At 37.7% G+C, this 21,873-nt stretch overlaps 1 protein-coding gene across 1 annotated transcript in view; it reads left to right on the top strand.

The window, feature by feature from the left end:
* Positions 1-21,873, top strand: part of LOC122815385 — a 561,151-nt gene that overhangs the window by 410,828 nt on the left and 128,450 nt on the right. The window contains exon 2 of the mRNA XM_044087855.1: positions 20,416-20,442. Within this exon, the coding sequence (XP_043943790.1) occupies positions 20,416-20,442 (27 nt within the window). The remainder of the gene's footprint in view (positions 1-20,415; positions 20,443-21,873) is intronic.

The following is a 21,873-nucleotide window of genomic DNA, read 5'->3' as shown; positions in this document are numbered from 1 at the left end:
TCACATTGAGTTTTATCTTACATGCAAAGCTAAATAATTCAGATCTAGTGTAGCATGTTTCTAGTGGTTCATAAAGGTCTCTTCATTCACAGTTTCTGAATTTTGTGGTCAATAATCATTACATTGATTCATTAATAAGGGATGTTGCTAATGCAAAACATTTAATTGATTTGATCACAAAATTAGAAATTATTAAAGTATGGATAAAGCAACAGGAGAGAGAGACAGAGTATCTTGATAATATAAAGTTCTACACCTGTCACCCAGATAGTTGGCTATTATAACAGTAGACAAAATATACCCATCTGCCACAATGTTCTGATCTGAAGGAGTATAAACTGCCTGAAGAGTCACTTGACACTTGACAGCCAGATTGCATACCAGAAGTGCAGAACGTCTCATATCACTTGGATTACTGCAGTAGTGAGCCAGCAAATAATATCTTAATGCATCAGTGGTGCAATAGATAGCACACTCACCTTTGGTGCAAATGTCTGTGGTTTCTATTCCAACACTGGATTTATTAATTGTTGATACTGCAGTGCATCATAAGGGGTGCAGCACTCCTGAGTCTGATGCTCTTTGGAAGAGGCATTAAACTGAGGACCCTTGTGCCTGAGTTAGTGATAGCTCAGGTGGATGAAAAAGATCCCACGGCACCTAGTGAAAAGAGTAGGGGTCCATAATTTACATCCTATTTACATGACGCATTATTTACAAATTTACATTTTTAGACAGAACTATACATATATACACATTTACAAAATTGCATAATTATTTACAAATATTACCTCTTTATACATTTTATTTTTTTTTCATTTTTATACATTTTTCTTCAAACTAGACCTCCCACTCTTTTTTCCACAACCATCTGATTTTTCTTAATATTATTGATAATAACCACTTCCTGTTAAACATAATCACATTTAAATTCTCATTCCAAATCACTCAACTACATAAAACAACTTTTTGTCAGTTCTTATTTTATATTATTTGTTTCTCTTCTTATATCACAGGGCAGCTGTGGTAGTGCAGCAGTTAGAGCTGCCACCTCACAGCAAGAGGTTCTCCTGTTTGATCCTCAGCTGAGGTGCCTTCTGTGTGGAGTCTGCATGTACTCCCTTTGGTTGCATGGGTTTCCTCCCACATCCAAAAGACATGTTGTAGGTGGACTGGACTCTCTAAGCTGGCCCAAGGCATGTATGCCTTCTGTGGAAGGTTGGTTGCTGGGCTGGCAACTCGACACTATAAAACTCCACAGCCAATCATGAGCAGACAGGTGATCCACTGTGGTGAACCCTAACCGGAAAAAGCCGAAAAAAAGAAGTTTCTCTTCTTATAACATCCATTTTCAATCATATCTGTATTTATATTACTACTATTTTTAACTCTCTAAAAAGTTTGCCTCGCATAATTTTTCCCATAATTTATCCTCTCTTTTAAATTCAGAAAAACATGTTATGTGGTTTCTTCGTCACCACAATACAGACATATTCTCAAACTTTTCTTTTTGTAAGGTATACTTGATTTCACTGGTAATTTCTTTATTCCCAGTTTCCACAGAGATTCCTGACATTCTATTTTATTACTACACCACTTATGTCCTTCTTTTATAGCTTTAATATTTTCTTCTGGTAAATTTTCCCATCATTAAACACAACAAAACTCTGCCATTATATTCTTAAATATTGTCTTCTGATCCACTCTCATCAGTCTTTATTTTCTGCATTTTTATTTTTCTTGATGATTTTATATTTCTTCATTAAAAGATTCTTTTTCTTTCTTATTTTTTATCTCTCTAATTTTTGACACTAGCAGTCTTACTACTAATATCTCACTTTTCTCATTTATGTATTTCAGTCTTTTATATAAATTTAATGAAGCTGCAAAATACCACTGGATATGCTAATCCCAGTCCCCCTTTATCTTTATTCATATATAATACTCCTTTTTTACCGTATTTAATCTAGAACCCCATATAAATGTAAAATAACTTCTAATAATTGTTTTTCATACATTCTCAAAATCATAAACACACTTAATAAATATGCTCTTTTTAAATGAATACTGAATTTATCATATTAACTTTTTTATAAGATAATCTGTAGGTGTTCCATAAAAGTTTCTTTTAATTCCATTAAAAAGTTTGAATGTTGTGTTTCACTTACTTTTTTTATCTCCAAAATGTATTCCTAACACTGACATTTCTTCCATTGTAAATTGTATTCCTTCTGTCTTTATCATATCTCTCAAACCTTTACTTTTATCCTTAATGTCATACCTATTTCTTTTAACCAATGTACTCCACAAATTATGTCTTATTCCATCCACAGATTATTGTAGTTATTATAACAGTCTCATCTGCATATGAGATCAAAACTGGAATGTCACAACTGTTTGCATTACATACTTTGCACTTCCATTTTACAATTCACCTTACTTACCAGCATGTTCATAACTAAAGCAAATAATATACCACTCATAGGACAGTCATGTCTTATCCCATTACTCCTCCCTATTTCTTTACTTAATCAGCCATTTTCTAGAATTATTATTTTATTATTATGATTCCCCTTCATACAGACTTTCTTAATTTTGCCACGAAAATTATATGCCTCCATTAATTCCCATAATGCCTTGTGGTCTGTTGAATCAAAAGATTTATTAATATCACCTAACATGAGTTTTACATAATTTCTTCAATTTGCAATATCATCCACAATTTTTCTAACAATAATAAGTAATTCTTGACATCACTTTCTTTTCATACCATATACATTTTCTTCCATTATCTTTCCCATTTTATTTTTCAATCATTTTTGAATAATCTTAATAAATATCTTATAATCTAGATGATTTAATACTATTGGTCTCCAATTTTTATATCTTCTTTTTCACCTTTTTTCCATATGAATTTTAGTTTTCCACTACACAGTTCCTTATTACAAAAACTCAATTTAACCATTCATTCAAAACATGCAAAAATATTACTTTTGCCATTCCATTAGTTTTTATACATTTCATATCCCATCTGGGCCTGCTACAGAATCTATATTTACCTGTCTAAGCACTTTATATAAGTCATACATAGCAATCTGTTTTTCAATTTCCTTATTTACTTGATCTGCATTTTTTACATTCCATATTTTATTACATTTGCTTTGAACATTGCTTCCATGTAATGAGTTACAGTTTCTATAATATGTGTTTGTTTTTGTTTTACCTCTCCTTTCTTATTTTTCATTTCTCTCATTATACCACTATCTTCTTTTACAGTCTTACTTAAGTATGCTGACAGTTTTTTCATTGTTTGCTTCTAATAAATATCTTTGTTTATATAATAAATTCTTAACATTTCATAATTTCTTTTCTATAATTCTTTTTAATTATCTTAATCCTCTCTTTCACTCTTTTTAAATTTTTGAAAGCATTTTCATGTATCTCTACATATCTTTCTTTTTCTTTCTATTTTTTTTCCTCTGGCATTGAAAAAAAACTTTTTTTTAATATTTTCTTTTAAATACTTTTCCACCATTTCAACCAATTAACATAAAATGCATTCACAGTAACATGATCTATTCATAATTGTATAATTTCTTCTTGTCCTTTTTAATTCTATTCTTTTTAGTCTCTTTCCAATTGTTAAATGTTCTTTATTTTCATTTATCTCCATCTGTATTGCTAAATGATCTGTAAATCCTGTTACAGCTGCATCTCTTTCTACTATACTTACTACTTCAGGTATTATAAAGTAATCAATAATCAATTTACAATTTAAGAATACATCTTCAATATGTCCAGAATTTTCTATTCCAAATAACCAATTTACCACATTTCATAACTTCTACTATTTTTCTTATGTCTTTTCCTTTTTTTTCTTTTACCTCTTAAATCACAGTTAAAACCACCTGTTACTAGGACATTCATACTCACTACTACATAATGTAACAATTGTTGAAACAAGTTCTCCCTTTCTTTACAAATAACATAAGTATATAAAGCAAAAATTTTATCTACTTTTTTTATGCCATCTTAAATCAGTAGCAATTAATTTTCCCGTTCTTACTAGTGCTACATCTAATATCACTGCTCTCTGACATAATACCACTGTTCCTGAACAACATTCATTTCCCAAATTCTGGATTATAATTCTATCTAAGCTTTTGATAGCATTTAATCAAAAAGCAAAGCATTTATTGTGTTTTCTGTTCTGTCTGTGAAAAAAAACAAAAAATATTCTTGTTCTCCTAACTTTCCTGGCTAGTTTGTTCCAGTGATCAGATTTTGCTGATCCCTGGGCTTTGTCTTGGTTCCTGTACTTCTCCATTTTCTTTGTTTGGTCAGGGGGAAGTTTCTTTACTCACCAGTGGGAGTGGGGAGTACTGAGCTGCCTGTTTGTCCTCAGAGGAGTGGTTTAAGACAGTAACTTGTAGTTCAGTGGCCATTTTGGGTCATTTCCTGCCTTTTCAAGCCCCCTGCTATAAAGCAAGCTTTGGCAGGCTTTTCTGGCTGTAGAGAACTCAGCACAGCTCCTCGTGGTATCCAGCAGAGTTCCTAGAGCAGCAGAGGACAGAAAAAGCAACTTTCCAGATTTTAAGTATTTTTTCTTGCATTTTTCGACCATTTGTGTTATTCGACGACTGTTTCTGTCTATTTTATAGTGGTATTACCTGTTTTTCCTGTTTTTATAAGCTTTAATTGTTGGTTGCACTTCTTAGTTTAAGTTTGCTTAAAAGTTAAACTACAGGCTAATACACTCAAGTGTACTAGCTTTTGATAGCATTTAATCGAAAAGCAAAGCATTTATTGTGTTTTCTGTTCTGTCTGTGAAAAAAAACAAAAAAAAATTCTTGTTCTCCTAACTTTCCTGGCTAGTTTGTTCCAGTGATCAGATTTTGCTGATCCCTGGGCTTTGTCTTGGTTCCTGTACTTCTCCATTTTCTTTGTTTGGTCAGGGGGACGTTTCTTTACTCACCAGTGGGAGTGGGGAGTACTGAGCTGCCTGTTTATCCTCAGAGGAGTGGTTTAAGACAGTAACTTGTAGTTCAGTGGCCATTTTGGGTCATTTCCTGCCTTTTTCAGCCCCCCGCTATAAAGCACGCTTTAGCACGATTTAGGGCGGAGTTGCCACTAGAGCAGCATCAGGCAGCGCCGGTTTAACAAGGTTAAACTTTTTCTGGCTCCATAAAGTCTGTTCTTCATTTTTTCCCTTAGAACTGCTCTACTAGTAACCTAAACAGTATATCCCTTGACTAAAAAGCACAGCACTTGTTCCTAAAAGTTTTTTTTTTTCTCAAAAAAAAAAAAAAAAAAAAAAAAAAAAAAAAAAAAGCTCAGCACTTGTCACTCTATATTATACAAAGTCCCTCACTTGCGAAACCCACCCAGGAGTACCCACTTCCTTACTAAGTCCTCTCTTATTCAGTCTCATACCTAACTTCTTAATTTTTCTAGCATGTCGAAGGGCCAGATGCTGGCGTCCTCTCCTGCCCAGTTGATGAATCTGGGAATATTGAGGCAATGTTAAAATTGCCTCATGTACACAGACAACCCTCTCCTCCTCCCACATAACACAAATACTTGCGAGAGATGCAGCTATTTAGCCAAACTGGAGGCTGAGCTCTCTCAACTCAGGACTGGCAAGACCAGACAGGAGGAGAAGGCAACTACACACACCACAAAACCAGTCTCACATAATGCTACTACACCACTGAATCAAACACATAAATACACAAAGACATACTCGGAGGCTCTGAGTAAAAATTTACCTAAACAGCAGAGGCCTCCAAAGCAGACACCCATACAACTGCTACCTCAAGACACCCCATAAGCAACACATAAACCACAAAATCAGTGTGCAAAGCAGTCACAGCCCTTAAGGCCAAATACAACACCAAACATACTTGTCATAGGTGACTCCATAGTCAGACACACTGACGTCCCACTCACCAGGCTGAACAAGGAGAGGGTCACAGTAAGCTGCCTATCTGGCGCTAGAATCCGCCACATAACACAAGCACTTGGGTCACTCCACGGCAAGTACAAATATGACACAGTCATTGTCCATGCTGGTGTGAACGACCTGAGACGTACCTCCCTGGACTACATGAAAAGTGACATAGAGGAGCTCTCTGATTATGTAGCCCAGGCAGGTATGACCCTGACCCTGAGCAGTATCCTTCCTTCACCAAGAATGATGCCACAATATAGAGACAAGATGATCAGCTTTAACAATTGGCTTAATGTCTGGTGTCATTCAAAGGGGATCCAGTGTCTGTCTGCCTGGGATGACATGCTTGACAAGCCATGCTGCTTCGCAAGGGATGGCTTGCACCTGTCACCCCTGAGATTCCGGATATTGGCTAAGACTCTTGCCACTCCCATAGTGCCTTTTTTAGGCAAGGCTCAAATTCTAAACCTCCCACCCTAGAAAACAAAAATGGGAAGAAACTGAGGGTAATGCTGCTCAGTGCCAGAAGTCTAAATCTCAAAATGCACGCACTTGAGGCCCTTCTCAGTATGGAGAACATCGATGTCTGTGCTGTAACTGAAACCTGGTTCAAGGCTCCTGAGAACACCGCGGCACTATTAGGTTTTACCTCATATCATGCATTCCGGCCCCAAAACCCTGACCACACCACAAAAGGAGGGGGTGTATCCATATTCATAAAGGATACCCACACCTCCAGGTTGGTGGCAATGCACAAAGCTTCGGAAACCATCCAGGTGCAACTAACCATAGGCAAAACTGCTCTACAAATTGTAGCATGCTACAGGCCACCATCGCAAACTCAGGAACCCCACACAGCCTTCCTGAAGACACTGGAGGGTATAAATGTATCTCCAAACACCATCATATTGGGTGACTTCAACTACCCGAATATAGACTGGGAACATTACTCAAGCCCTAACTTTCTAGCCCAACGGTTCCTGGAGTTCATAAATTCAAATGCCATGGAACAGCTAGTCACTGTTCCCATGAGAGGAGAAAATATACTAGATCTCATTATCACAAACACAGGGACAAAATGCTCCACACCGGAAGTATATCCCTCATTGGTGAGATCTGATCATAAACTAATCTCACTGGAAATCCACATCCCCACCCCAAACAAAAAATACCACAGTGAAGAACTTCTCTAAAGCAAACATCACACTACTCAAGACTGGTGTGGTATCCTTCAAGGCCCCTGAGACAGTGGAAACCACAACCCAAGCTGCGGAAGCCCTTACAAATGCCTTCTATGAACACCTCCAGGACTGCATGGATCAGGCAATCCCAAATAAAACCAAGACTCTTTCCACAAAGGGCAAATGTCCAGTCTGGTGGACCCCAGCCATTAACAAACTTTACAATAAGAGGAGAAAGCTATTACATGATAGAACAAAATCCATAAAAGGGAAGTCACCTCTGATCATTATTAGTAAAAAATATGAGCACTCATAAAATCAACTAAGGCCAATTTTGAGAGAAAAATTGCCATGGATTCAAAGGACAATCATAAGGCCTTTTTCAGCTGTGTTAGGAACCTGGGTGGAAACTCCCAGATATGCTCAGAATTAGTCCAAAATGATACAAAAATCACTGAACCCACAGAAATTCCCAACATACTGGCAGACAGGTTCAGTGCAAACTTCACCCCCCTCTCCCCCCCTAAAGGAGAGATAACTATCCCAGCGGAGTGTAGCCTCCCAGACATCTCAAATGTGCAGGTGAAAGCTGCTCTCTCTAAATCTAAAAGCACAGCATCAATGGGACCGGATGGTGTCCCCGGCTGTGTGCTACATGAGCTAAATGAGGAATTAAACCCGCACATAAGGCAGCTGTTTAATCTCAGCCTTACCACAGGATACGTGCCCAAGGAGTGGCGTACGGCAACTGTGGTCCCACTCCACAAAGGCGGTGCCTCTACGGACCCTGGTAATTACTGCCCCATAAGCTTAACAAGTCTAGTATGCAAAACTATGGAGAGGATCATAATGGAGCTCATAAACAAAGATATAGGGGACTTGCAGACATTGGACCCGACCCAGTTTGGCTTCGTCAAGGGCAGATCATGCCTTTTGAACTTGGCCGACTTCTTCGAAACAGTCACCAAGGCCATTGATGAGGGAAAGTCAGTCCATACAGCCTACCTTGACCTTGCAAAGGCTTTCGACACAATACCCCACTCGGGTATTGTAGAAAAACTTACCAGCTTAAATGTAAACCCATATGTCACAAGATGGGTTGCAGCTTAAGGACAGAACCCACAGGGTTAGAGTTGCTGGCGCTATGTCAGACTCAAAGCTGGTCACAAGTGGTGTCCCACAGGGCTCGGTCCTTGGCCCCCTATTGTTCGGCATCTACTTCTCAGAAGTACAGGCCAACATGGGAGGACTTTGGCTGACAAAGTTTGCAGACGACTGCAAACTGGGTGCCATAGTGGAAAGTGCATCGGACACGGATATCCTTCAGAAGGGACTCACAGAAACAGATAGCTGGTGCCAGAGCCATGGCCTGAAGTTAAACGCCAACAAATGTATAGTCATACCCTTCAGGAAAAACAAAGTAACCCCAAGCTACCATATAGGTGGCAATCCACTAAGCACAGAAGAGGTTATCAGGGACCTGGGGACCCAGGTTGACAGTGGCCTTTCTTTTGACACTCACGTTGCTAAAGTGGTTAGAAAGACCTTCTACATTGACCACCTGATCATGAAGGGATTCACATCCAGATCTAGTGAGGTCATTGTTCCCCTGTACTCCTCACTTATCAGACCAATGATTGAGTACAATGCCCCATTCGGGATGTATCTCACCCGACATCTGCAGCAATTGGAGAGACCCCAAATGTTCCTCACCAAAAGGATAAAGGGACTCCAAAATCTGTCATATGCTGCCAGACTGAAGAAACTCCAGCTCTATTCAGTCGCATACCGTCTGCTCAGAGGTGACATGTGCCTGACATACAAGGCCATGTCCAACCCTTAATTAATGGACATGCTCCACCTCAAAAAATCCAAATCCACCAAAACCACTAGAGCAAACAACTTAAACCTTAGCACGGATATAAACAGGACATGCTGGAGGGATAGATTTATCACTCAGAGACTCCCTATGCTGTGGAATAAAATCCCGGTCCATGTGAGGCAGAGCACCTCGCTGGCTCTGTTCAAGAGAAATCTTGACCTGTGGATGGGAGATCGTAGGTTTACCCCGGGAATCATCTCTGTCTCACTGCTGGACAGAGGCACAACAAACTAATGGGCACAGTATTTTTTCATAAGGGGTGGCGTAAGCCACAAAACTTTGGGCTAGGCTTATAAATGCCTTAGGGCAGATAGCCTAGTATAAACCAATGTACCTATGAACCTATCACATATTTTTTCTATTTGCAATCTTTCTTCATATAAGGACTTTACTCTTAGTAGAATTATGATTACATAATATCTATTACTCCATTCTAAAATACCCTATCCTTCTTACAATATTTTATACTGTTTACATTTACCGAAAGAAAATTATTACACTCTCTTTTTCCTTAGTTTAAAGGAAATCATTCACTCTTTCAGTTTACATTACCTATTACCCATTTATAGTCTTTGTTTCTTTTAAATTTAGTCCTTTAAACTTCCCTTTCATTTCATGGAATTTTCTTCCAATTCTTTTTTCCTTTCACCACTTTGCAGTTTATATTTTCTTCATAACCGATTTCTGAATCTTTGTCTCCTCTCCATTCGTTTGACGATTATTGTTATTATCCATTTCATTTCTAAATTATCTTCTTTTTTAATTTCAAGCTCTTTTTCATCTTGTTCTATAGCCTCCCCTTTTTAACTATCATTAACCTCATGTTTACAGTCCATCCATAAATGCCCAGTTTGTTTACATTTATAACATTCTAGTTCTCATTTCTGTGCATCATGTCCTGTTTCTCCACATATATAGCATTTCTTTCTATCACAGCCATTCACAAGATGTCCTTCTTTCCCACAAAAAATATGTTTTTGGTTGTTCCCATTATTTCACCACACCCTATTACCATCGACATTTATGACACTTGGAATGTGCACAATGTTTTCCATTTTGAAAACAGAATTGTAATCCTATCCCCAGTCCAGAAAACCCTGTTGTCATAAACCTTTGAAATGCACATCACTTCTTTACAAATGTTTTTAAATATCTTTCTTCCTACTTCTGTTTGAAACTATATATGCATTTTTTTCATTAATTGGGAAAAAGCAATGGTGCTGCCTCACAGCAAGAGGTTCTCCAGTTCAGTTCTTGGCTGGTGTACCTTCTGTGCAGAGTCTGCCTGTCCTCCCTGCAGCCATGTGGGTTTTCTCTGGGTTATCCAGTTTCCTCTCACATCCAAAAGACATGCTGTAGGTGGATCGGGCACTCTAAATTAGCCCTAGGTGTGAGTGTGTGCATGTGTGTATGCCTTTCCTGGAAGGTTGGGCATCAGGTTAACAATTCAAAACCATAAAACTTCACTGCCAATCATTCTGCAGATCATTGTTCCACTGTGGTGACCCCTAACCTGGAAGAGCTGAAAGGAGAAGAAGAAAAATCCTTTCGCACTAAAACTATCCCAAGGATTATATTTTATTTTATTTATTTATTTTACATTTGTTAACCGGGCTAGTCCAACTGGATACATGTCCATTTTCAGTGGAGGCCCGAGGAGAAAAGCTCCGAGTTTTCAAAACATTTAATGTTACAAGTAGTTTAAAAACAACAATACAAAAATGTATAACAAAATGTTACAAGAACAAGATTTGTACATAGTAAAAAAAGATTTGACTATTTTTGCACATAAAAACAATAAGTAAGTGAATTGAGAAAAGATGGGGATATAAGGTTACTAAGGACATCTACAGGATAAGACAGGATTTGGAAAACAGGATTGGTGGTTAGATAGGATAGGTAGAGCTGGACAGATTAGAAAGGTCAGTGAGTAATTATGATATAAGGATAAACTTTAACAGAGAAAAAACTGAGGGAGACATGGTAGAGCAGAGGACAAGGAAATGAAGAAGCAGATTAGTCAGGGTTATTGCAAGAGCATAACCAGTGGTTGGAGAGGAAATGTTTAAGGTTAGTTTTGAATAATGAGAGAGATGTAAGAGCTGTTAGGTCAATTGGTAGGAGGTTCCATATTTTACCAACAAAGTTAGAAAAAAGAGAGTCTCCTGCAGAATTATTAGATAAAGAAGTTTGCATCTGCATTTTTTTAGTTGAGCGTAACTTTTTCAGGTTATGGTATGGCATTATGAGGGTAGAGAGAGTTGGGGTATTGTTAGGTTGATAAAGGACTTTATGGGCAATAATAAGTTGGCTAAATTGTAGGAGGTGAGGTAATTCTAGCCAGCCTAGTTGTTTTAGGTTTTGACAGTGATGAGTCCTATATGGTGAGTTAGTGGCGAATCTGGCAATGTTATTATAAGATTTAGCTAGTTTGTTATGATTATATTGGGACAGGTTAGTATAGATGGGGGAGGCATATAATAGGGTAGAGAGTAAGTGAGTTCTTGCTATTGTAGATCTGGCTAGTGGTGATAGAAATGGTTTAATTCTATATAGAGATCCGAGTTTTTTGTTGGTAGATTTTATTATAGTGTTAATGTGAGCGTTAAATTTAAGTTGATTATCTATTGTGATTCCTAGGAGTTTGGTGGTGGTGTCAGGAGAAATTATGGTACTATTGTTGGATTGAAGTGTAAAATGAAGAGGGGGAGATGTGTGTGAGTGTGTAAACAGCAATAATTTGGTTTTTTTAGGGTTGAGGAGAAGACAATGGTTAGAGAACCATTTTTCTATTGTGTTGAAGGATTTTTGTGTGAGAGAATGTAGGTCAGTTTGGGATTTTTCTGAGCAAATAATTGTGGAGTCATCGGCGTATTGAATGCAGGTAGAGAAGGGGATAGAGAGATGAAGGTCATTGATGAAAATGGAGAATAAAAGTGGGCCTAAGATAGAGCCCTGTGGGACACCTAGGGAAGTAGGTAGAAGTTCAGATAGATGATTCTGCCAGAGAACTGCTTGTTTACGATTATCCAGGTAGGATGTGAACCAGTTCAAGGCGGATTTATCAAGTGATAGGGACTTTAGAAGGTGGAGTAGAAGTTTATGGTTGACCATATCAAAGGCTTTAGAAAGATCTACAAAGAGTGCTGATGACAGGAAATTATTGTTTCGATTTGTGTTGATACAGTTGGTAAAAGAAAGTAGGGCTGTGGTAGTACTGTGGTATGGACGAAAGCCATGTTGACAGTACGCTAAGAGATTGTGGTGGAGTAGGTGGGTAATTAATTGTTTGTGGATACATTTCTCCATTATTTTAGCAAGAGGAGACAGAAGAGCTATGGGACGGTAGTTTGAGTATTCAGTAGAGTCACCACCTTTGTGAAAGGGAATAATATGTGAGATTTTCCAGATTGATGGAATAGTGCATTCCTTAATAGTTCTGTTAATCAATATAGAGATTGGGTAGGCAATGGCTGAGGCTCCTAGTTGTAGGTATTCCCCTGGTAATTTGTCAGCTGAGGGGGTAGAAGGTTTAAGTTTTTGAAGTAAGGAGGAGATGAAGGAGGTGGGTATTGGTTCTAGGTGGAAAGGAGGGGGGTGGGGCTTATAGCGGGCAGGTTGGCAGTGTCAGGATATTGTTGATTTGCTAAGTTTTGTACAGCTGTGGTAAAGAAGGTATTAAACGCATTTGCTGTTTTTGTAGGGTCATCAGGGTTGCTGCCAAGTGGAGTTGGTGTTACTACTTTACCTGGGGATATTAGTCTGTTAATAGAGGTCCAGAACTTCTGTGGTTTTTGGAGGGAAGATTGTTGAAGTTGGATATAAAAGTTTTTTTTGTCCTGTATGATTGCTTTTTTAGTCATATTTCGTTGTTGTCTAAAATTTTGCTGATCAGTTAGGAGTTTAGTGGTACGCCATTTGGTCCAGGATTTGTTCCTGGAAAGGATTAGCTTTTTAGTCTCACTTGTGAGCCATACTGCTGGTTTGTTTTTCACTCTTATGGTACGAATTGGGGCATGATGATCTAGGATTGTTAGGAAAGTCTTACTGAAGTAGGATACTGCTTCATTTATTGGAAGGGACTTAAGGGGTTCCCATTTGCAGTGTTTAAGTTCGGTTAGGAACATTTTCTGATCAAAGTGTTTTTTACTGCGTATAGTTCTAACGGGGGAGAAATGTTAACGTTTGTTTTATGTCTGATTATATATATTAGAGAGTGATCACTAAGGTCATCTGGGAGGGTTCCTGTTGTATAGTTTAGTTTTGGACCATTTATTAATATCCAGTCCAGAATGCTTTCTTTGTTATTGGATTTGTTTATTCTAGTTGTGGAATTAATGAGTTGTGAGAAACCATTCAAATTGATCAGAGAGGATGGGTTGTTATTGTTACATAAATTCCAGTCGGTGTTAACGTCTCCTAGTAATATTGTTTCTTGTGGATAATTTAGAGAAAGGCAACTTAATAGGTCTTCTAGTTTATCTTGATTGTTACCTGGTGGGAAATAAGTACAGATGATGTTAACTGATTTCTGGTTGTTTAGTTGTAGTTTTGAAATAATTATTTCTGTATTATCATCAGAATGTGGTTTGTGGTTTATTTTACTGATTTGTAATCCTGCCTTGTAGAGAATAGCAACTCCTCCACCTTTTTTCTTAATGCGGTCTTTTCGAATAATATTGTAACCTGGGGGAATAATTTCTGTATCTTTTATTGTTGGTTTAAGCCATGTTTCAGTTAAACAAAGGATGTCAAAGCGGTGGACATCTAGGAGAGCATGAACTTGAGTAATTTTGTTGCAGATGCTACGTATATTAAGATGGGCAATTTTGAGTGTTTTTGAGGATTGATCTGATAGTAATGGGATAGAATTAGATTCAATACTATTAGAGAAGGATGAGTGAAACTTTGGGCCTGGGTTTGGATGAATGCCTCCATCCTTAAGGGAGTGGATCAAAGTGAAGTTATGATACCGGCTAAGTTTAGGATTAAAGTCATATAATTTTCGAGTGTTAGGAATAGAGTGTTTTATATGAAAAAGTCGGTGATATTTGGCTTGGATGTAGCTATGGTTATATGTGGAATTATTAAAGTTTGTGCACGAAACAGGAAGTGATGTAGTAGTGTATTTGGATGGTGTGAAAAGAGTTTTGAGAAGGGGTTGTTCATAGGAGGTAAGGAAATAGGTAGTGGTAAGAGAAGTGAACAATGACATTAGTAGTAGACAGTGGTGTAGGTTAGGCATGTTGAGAGAGGAGGGAAAAAAATTATAGGTAGAGAGATGAGGAAAAGGACTGCTTTAGGTGAGAAAGGCTAGAGATGATAGGGGAAGGTTTGAATCTAGTAGGTTAAGGATATTAGTGAAGGGTGAGGTTAGTGAATGATAGAGTAGTAAGTATAAGTAGTATGAGGAGGAGAAGGATTAGCTTTTGTAAGAAAGGTTAGAGATAATAAGGGGAGATGTAAAGCTAGTAGGTGTGGAGGTATAAATGTAGGGTGTGGCTAGAAAGAAGTGAGTGATTGGTTGGGAAAGAAAGGAGGAGTGGAGGGGGGTGTGGTAAAGAGAGTATATAGGTAGACACCCTGGGGGCGGGTGGGATTTGGGGGCAGGGTAGGGGAGCGGAGTGAGCCCGGAGGGCGAACGGAGCGGGAAGACACAAGAGAGTGGAGTTCAGCAGGAAACAATCAGTGCAAGGGAAGAACTAACAGGTAAGTCAGTAGGTTAGAGAAGGAGTATTAGATAGTCAGCTAGTGTATTGAAATAAAGTAAGTAGAAGAGCTAGAGTCAGAAGAATCGAGGTAAGGTAAGAGAGGCTAGGCTAAAAAGCAGTTCTGGAAAAAAATGTTTCAGTTAAAGGACAGATATGAAAGGTTTAGGGGGGCAGAAGATAAGCTTAAGAGTGGGAAGAGAGAAGTAGCAGCAGAAAAAAGAATAAGGGTGCCACCTAGTGGCCAGTTGTATTTTTGCAGGGACAGACACCAGAGCAGGGGGCTAAGCACAAAAAGGGAAAAAGAGGATAGAGTGTGATGTGCTAACAAACAGGGATAGTTGAGGTAGATTGGGATAGGAATTTAAATTGAGGTATATATGGTGGGTGGGAAAAATATGTAGGCTGCTGGTAATTCAGGAGGGATGCTTAACCTGAGATACAAAAATAGAGTAAGTCTGGTCAAACAAGGTAACGTAGCATACTTAAATCTCTTAGTAAGTCGGTCTCTCTTGGTAGTGTAGGGTATGGGTTCAGTTGTTGAGGTTCCTTAAAATTCAGGAGGATGGTGGGCAGGAAAAAAGTTTGCTTGAGTTTAACAGTTGACCACTCTGTCATAAGGTAAGAAGGGAGAGATATAGTGAGTGAGTTAGAGCTAAGTATAGGAAGCAAAATAAGTTACAGTGCATCAGCATTCATCAATACCATTAGCGCTAAATTCAAGGTAAAAAAAACATTTATACAATGGAGAAGAAAAAGGAAAAAACAACCTATCTACAATATACAATAATTAGAAATACAGGTCTTTCAATTTGCATGGCTAAACAAATTTGTAACAGTATTATACAGTCCAGTTTAGGGTTCACACAAAAATGCACAATGTGATTGTGAGAATCAATAGTAGATGGCCGTTAGTGAAATCTAGCATCTCCCTTCGACAAGTAATGTCTTGGTAAAACAACCTCTTTAGTAAAGCGACTCTCTATTTAGTTATGGGCTCAGCGGCTAAACAGCCCGACTGACTTATCCAATGTTGCATAAAGAAATTGCAAGCCCTTGCGCTCACGCTACACGGGCCAAAAACCAGATTAGGGATACCATAAAATCTAGCCACTATAGTTCAGTAAAACGGCACAAATTGTCCTTTGAGGCTTGGCGGTTAAGCAGCCCCACTCATTTATTCAATGATGCAAGGAGTATTGTAAGCCCCCGCGGTCACGCTACATGAACCAAGAAACAGACTTTAAAGTATATTGTCTGTAAAGTAAAATGTGCAGTATTAGATAAAGGCTACATTGGTGGAATGCTTTGCAGATATAGTTTACAAATAGAGAGAGCTAGGAATCCAGGTGGGATTCCAGAAAGATGCGCAAGGCAATATGTTACAGGTACCTTACAGAAGTATCAGGTAGATATTCCAAGTAAATTCAGGGATATAGATAATACTTTAGACTCAGTAGAGTAAAATATTCATAAGTGGCAGCTGCGAATAAACATAATAGGGACCCACTATCGACCCTAAATAATTACAGCAGTAATTTAGGCTGGGGTGAGCACTTGAGTAGCCCGACACTCTTGCGGAGATATAGTGACGCAGAGGGTTTGCAAACCCACGTGCACGCTACACTGTTATCACAAAACTAAAGGACTGGTGTATCAAGATAAAAATATAGAGGTTTCAGATAGAACTCAGTGTTTGCACAGTGGATACAGAGTTCTAGCAAAGAACACAAAGAAACCTGTTTTATAATTATACAAGGGACTTTGCGACGCTACAAATAACCCTTATCAGTGAAAGTAGGTAATGCTTATTCATCCAAGCCCAGGTATGGACGCTAAACAGTTTCAAAGAAGTTAACTGCGTTTCTAACACGCACCTACTCTAAAGACAAAAACTATCGTATGACAAGTGGAAAAAAAAGCTGGACCTAGCATTCACAGGAGTCTTATAAACATCAGCCTATTGAGATGGAAGACATTTAGAAATACATTCAATACACATTTTTGTATCTTTTGTATCTTTTCATACTCACATAAAAATGTTTTCCATTCCCTGAACAGTCTCAAAAATAATGTAATAAAATGTCTCTTTATCGAAATAAAAGCTGTTACGTCTTGGACTTTATCACCCAAAGGTAATATTATATTGTCCCATTCCTCATATCTATTCAATTCATTATTCTTTTTCTATGTATTCTCACCACAAGTTTCTTTTTCATACTGTCACCTTTTTTTTTTCTTTCTGCTCATAGTTGCTTCCAACTGGCTCTGCATATGTTTTTTTTTTTATTTTGTGTGACGTCTCCTTTAAGGATTACCTATGAATCTTCCTCCTGCATTTCTGCCATTATCTCTGCCCCGGAAATATCTCTTCCATGTTCTGGTTCCCTTTGGCTTAAGATCTCCTGCAATATATCATCCTGCAACCCTCCCGACTGGAGGATTGTAATAACACATTCTCCTTTCACCATCTTCTCTGATTCAGCAAATGAATTCTTCTGGAAACAAATCTGAATTGTCTGTTACTCTACGTAGATTTCCTTGCAAACTGGCATTTGCCTCCAATCCTTCCTACACAATCTCCATATGACAGACCATCCTTCCACTCACCACTGTACTAGGAATGGGATGTGTACACATATTCAGGGCTAATACTTCCACAGATACAGATAACAAACAATCATAGGGTAAGTTCTCTGATGACCTGGTCAAATTTACCCTTGTAGTATAAATACCACCTCAGGTGTGTCCTGAAAAGGGGCTACTAACCTAGTGGCACTAACCTGGTCAACAAAGCAAAAATAATACCATAGGGAAGACAAAGTGGGCAATAAATTAGTTATAGTGAAAATTAATATAACTAACCTATGTAAAACACTAAGAGCGCAAGCTAACATGGACAGTTGAGAAATATTTGTCTAAATGGAAGTTAACAGAATAGCATTACCAAATCTTGACAGATCAAAGCCTGGGCAGCATACCTCTCAACCTCTTACTGTAAGAATTATGGGCAAAGCCAAACACAATGGTAGGACGAAAGCCCAAAAGTGTGGCTAGATTTTAAATACTGTTTTGACAAACATAAAGTTGCGACAACAAAAGATTTTCATTAGCTTTAATGTTCTGCAAGATATGAAGTCTCCAAGTTTATGAACAATTAAAAGGTATGCTGGGCAGACCTGTTAAACCAAACAGTCACAAATCTTGTAGAATGTTGGACCAGATGTCATAGGGAATGACGGAAGATGTGAGTGGCAGATGCGCAAGCAGAAGTGGAAGAAGTCATAGCATGGTGAAAATAGAAAAGAAGACAAAGCAAAGTGGATAACAGCAGACCATAGATATACAGAGCTCTAGCAAAATGGATACTGTAAAAGGATCCCCTTCAGATCACTGAAACCCCAGCAAAGCGTAGACCACATAGCTGAGACGCAAACAATAAAAACCCATTTCAACAAAAGAATGGAGCAACAAAGATCTTCACACGGTAAGTACCCTGTTGGCCAAAAAGGTGAACTGGCGTTTTCCCAACTGTAGTATGATATCAGAGTTATTGTATTTAGTTAGGGGGTGTTGGCCTCACAACCTCCAACATTGGGGGTGTGGGAGGTGTAGCCCCCCCGCACCTGAGTGAGTTAAGGATGGTGCAGTTTAGGTTTTGTGACTTTTTGGATGAGTGATTACTTACCCTGAGAAGATCGTCATTGCTCTGGTCTTTCACTGAAATGGGTTTAAGTTATTTTTGTCTTGACAATGTGGTTTTTGATGATCTGGGGTTTCAATGATCTCCCCAACACTCGAGTCCTCGGATACCGATAAAATGGAACCTGACTGTGAGATATTAAAATGGCACCTCTGTCAAATAGCAGATTTCATCAGAACCATTGTGCTCCTACATTTCATTGCATTTAAACACATTTAGGCGCCAAAATTCAATTAAAATTATATTAAATATAAAATACATATTAGAATCCACTCTGATTTTTTAAAAAACATTCTGATGTTAAGAAACCTTGTATATGTTAAAAACACAGTAATACATATAAAATATAAAATATAAAATATAGACCTTGGTGGATTTCTACACAATACTTACACCTGTTTGCACTTGTAAATTATGTATTATAAAAATGTTTACAAATGTTATATATTTTGGATTGTGGTGTTGCTTTTTCTACTTCTTGTTTCAATGATCTGAAGCAGACCCTTGTAAAATGGAACCTGACTGTGAGATATTAAAATGGCACCTCTGTGCCACTGAATCTGGAAGATATTTGCTCTTTTTATCTCTTTTTTTTCACTTCTGCAATCACTATAAAAATCAATTAAAATTATATGAAATATAAAATACATATCAGCATGACCCATAGTTCTTTCTGTTCTGACTGAAAAGTGAGAAAAAACATATACATCTATGTTAATGTCTGATATTCTTTTCAAAAATTGAATAGGATTTTAGTTGGTTGAGGGCTACACATAAATTAACCAGTTATATATTACATGACCTGTATACATTTACTATGAATGGAGTTAATGTTTCAATGAACCTGTAAAAAAATATATGATCTATAGCTTTTGTGAAATCATGTCCGGAAGACATTTGGCTTTAGTTCTCTCATGCTATACTTGTTATTTATACAACTCTAATTAGCGTAACACTTCACTTATGTCCAGGTACAGTGAATGAGAAAATTATATGGTCATGAAAGGTTTACTTAAAAGTGCTTGCCATGAATTGCAACTTCACTTCAAGTTGTCATGTATAAAGCTGATGGAGTTGCAAAACCCACTGCTCATGTCAGTATGAGATGTCAGAGAGAACCAGTATCAGCACTGCTTCTATAACAAACAGTATCAGAATTACCCATTCTAAAGACTTAAACCTTGCCTGTGACATAAATAGGACCTAATGGAGAGATAGGTATGTATCCCAGAGACCATCCCATTTATGGAACAGGCTGTTAATCCATGTGAAGCAGAGTTCCTCCCTAATCCAATTCAAGTGTAACTTGTACAATTGGATGGGAAACCGGGAATTCATCCTTGGTTTGGCACCCGTGTCTCTGATACAAACAGGTAACCTATAAATGATTCATCTCCCAGGCCCATGTTTACACTTATCAAGGGTATCAGAACTTGTCAGAGATTTGGGATGCATGGTTAGGCTTAAAAAGGCCCTTGCCGTCATTAGCCTAGTAAACACCTATGAACTTATAACAGTATCAGCAGTGATTCATTTTTTTTTTTTGAGAGGGGAGGAGGGTGTCTTTAACATGTGACTGTGTTACATGGAATTTAGTATATGTATGTAAAGGGGAATGAAGTCCCACACATGGGGTGCGGGGTGGCTTGTCTCCCTGGAAAAAATGCTTTTTATTATGTGTTTCATCCATGCAAAACCTTCCTCTGTTGTGTTTATCTAGGTGAAACTTCATAGTAGAGTAATGAATTATAGTCAGATTATGTTAATCTCAAGCAATGATTTTACTACAGTTATAGATCTTACAACTGTAATGTTATTCTGTGGTTGAAATTCAATTAGAAACTAATAATCACATAATTAATACTTCAGGATCATAATTTCCAATTGATTTAAAAATTCATTTTTCATCGAGAATTATTCAAAACATATAAAATGCTCGTCTTTCTTAAGGTACCAGCTGAACTGACAAGTGTATTTTTTTTAATATTTAGATTTGATGACTACATCTGCACAATCTGGTAAGTAATCTGTATATGTCAAGTAATCTGCTTTCACATTGTGCACTAATTTGTTCACAATTTTGCTTTTCTAGTTTATTCACTGTTTCATCCAATCTCCACTTAACCTGAACCAGGTGATGGGATATTATTAAGAGAAACCTTGAATTGATACATTAGCTAGTAAAAAACAATATGCAGTGCTTTTATTAATCATTATTTGGTCATCTGCTGTTTTAGATCCTTGTAGCCAACAATTCACTGTATTGACCTGTTTCTACTCGGCTTCCTTTTGGCCACTGTGTGCCCAAATAATACCTTAATTTGGCCCTTAGTGTCTTAACAATGTTTTATCCTTCTGTGCCTAACCTGGTCATAGCCAAGGTGGAGGAGTAAGACCACGCTGTCCAGGAGATAGGGATCTTCTTTCTGCAGGGACAGTTTTCCATCCACAGCCTTAATCACTTCTACTCAGCCACATGTGTAGACACATTGCCATCACTATTTTATGAGGCTGAATGACTGATGGCATGTGATGATGTCTTTCTCACAGCTAGTAACCAAACTTGTGCCATTGATAGTATGGTTAGATGTCTTTGCCTGAGCTAAAAAGTGTAACTGGGCAATTGGTGACATGACTACAAGCTTTCCTCTAGGCCGATAAATGAATTTTTGTTAATGACATCAGTAAATGTCTTATTCCCACACCGTTAAAGGAAATTAATTTGAGTTATTGACTACATCACCAGATGCCCTGCACCGACCTTATAACTAAATCTTGGCCACTTTTGGCATGAGTTCCTTCCTAATAAATGAACACAGGACACTGCTGATAGAGTTGAGAAGATCTGATTCTTACAAAACAGTCTTTTTCAGAACATTCTCATTCATGGTTGTGCTATTGCAGTTGGAGTACAATAATACTAGCTGAATAAATCTGATACAATTATCCAGAGAATGCTGTCCTCTTCTGAAGGAATCTGTGGATTTCCATATTGCAGTTGATTCTGCAGGCTGACAAATTTAGACAATATTTTGGCTGCAGTTCTCCAATGAATAACATGAAAGTGTTTAAATGCAAAAAATTAATCAATGAGTCATACTTTTAAATCTACAGACAGAACTGTACAACTACAGGTAATTCTAAGACAGTTGCACTTACCCACATGCATTAAATGTTCCATTTAACCATTTACGTGTCTTTCTGTCAGGTTGTTGCTTTGAAATATATATTTTAAATCTTATTTTGCAGCTAATGGGCCAAACAGATGTCACAGTACTCTGTTTTGTTGTTAGAAATGTCTGTTGTCATACTGTAAGTGGGGATGTACATGGATGGCTGCATTATAACATTGAAATTCTGCATATGAATGGTGAGTTTTTTTCTTTTACCACATTAAGTATCTTATCCAACTTTTACATATGTTATCCTTAGTAAGTTGGCTGTAGTCA

The sequence above is a fragment of the Protopterus annectens genome, chromosome 1.part1, assembly GCF_019279795.1.
Source record: "Protopterus annectens isolate FY-2018-M chromosome 1.part1, PAN1.0, whole genome shotgun sequence".
In the NCBI taxonomy this organism is placed as follows: domain Eukaryota; kingdom Metazoa; phylum Chordata; order Ceratodontiformes; family Protopteridae; genus Protopterus; species Protopterus annectens.
Note: the sequence above shows the minus strand (reverse complement) of the source record. Positions and strands in the feature narration are given on the sequence as shown.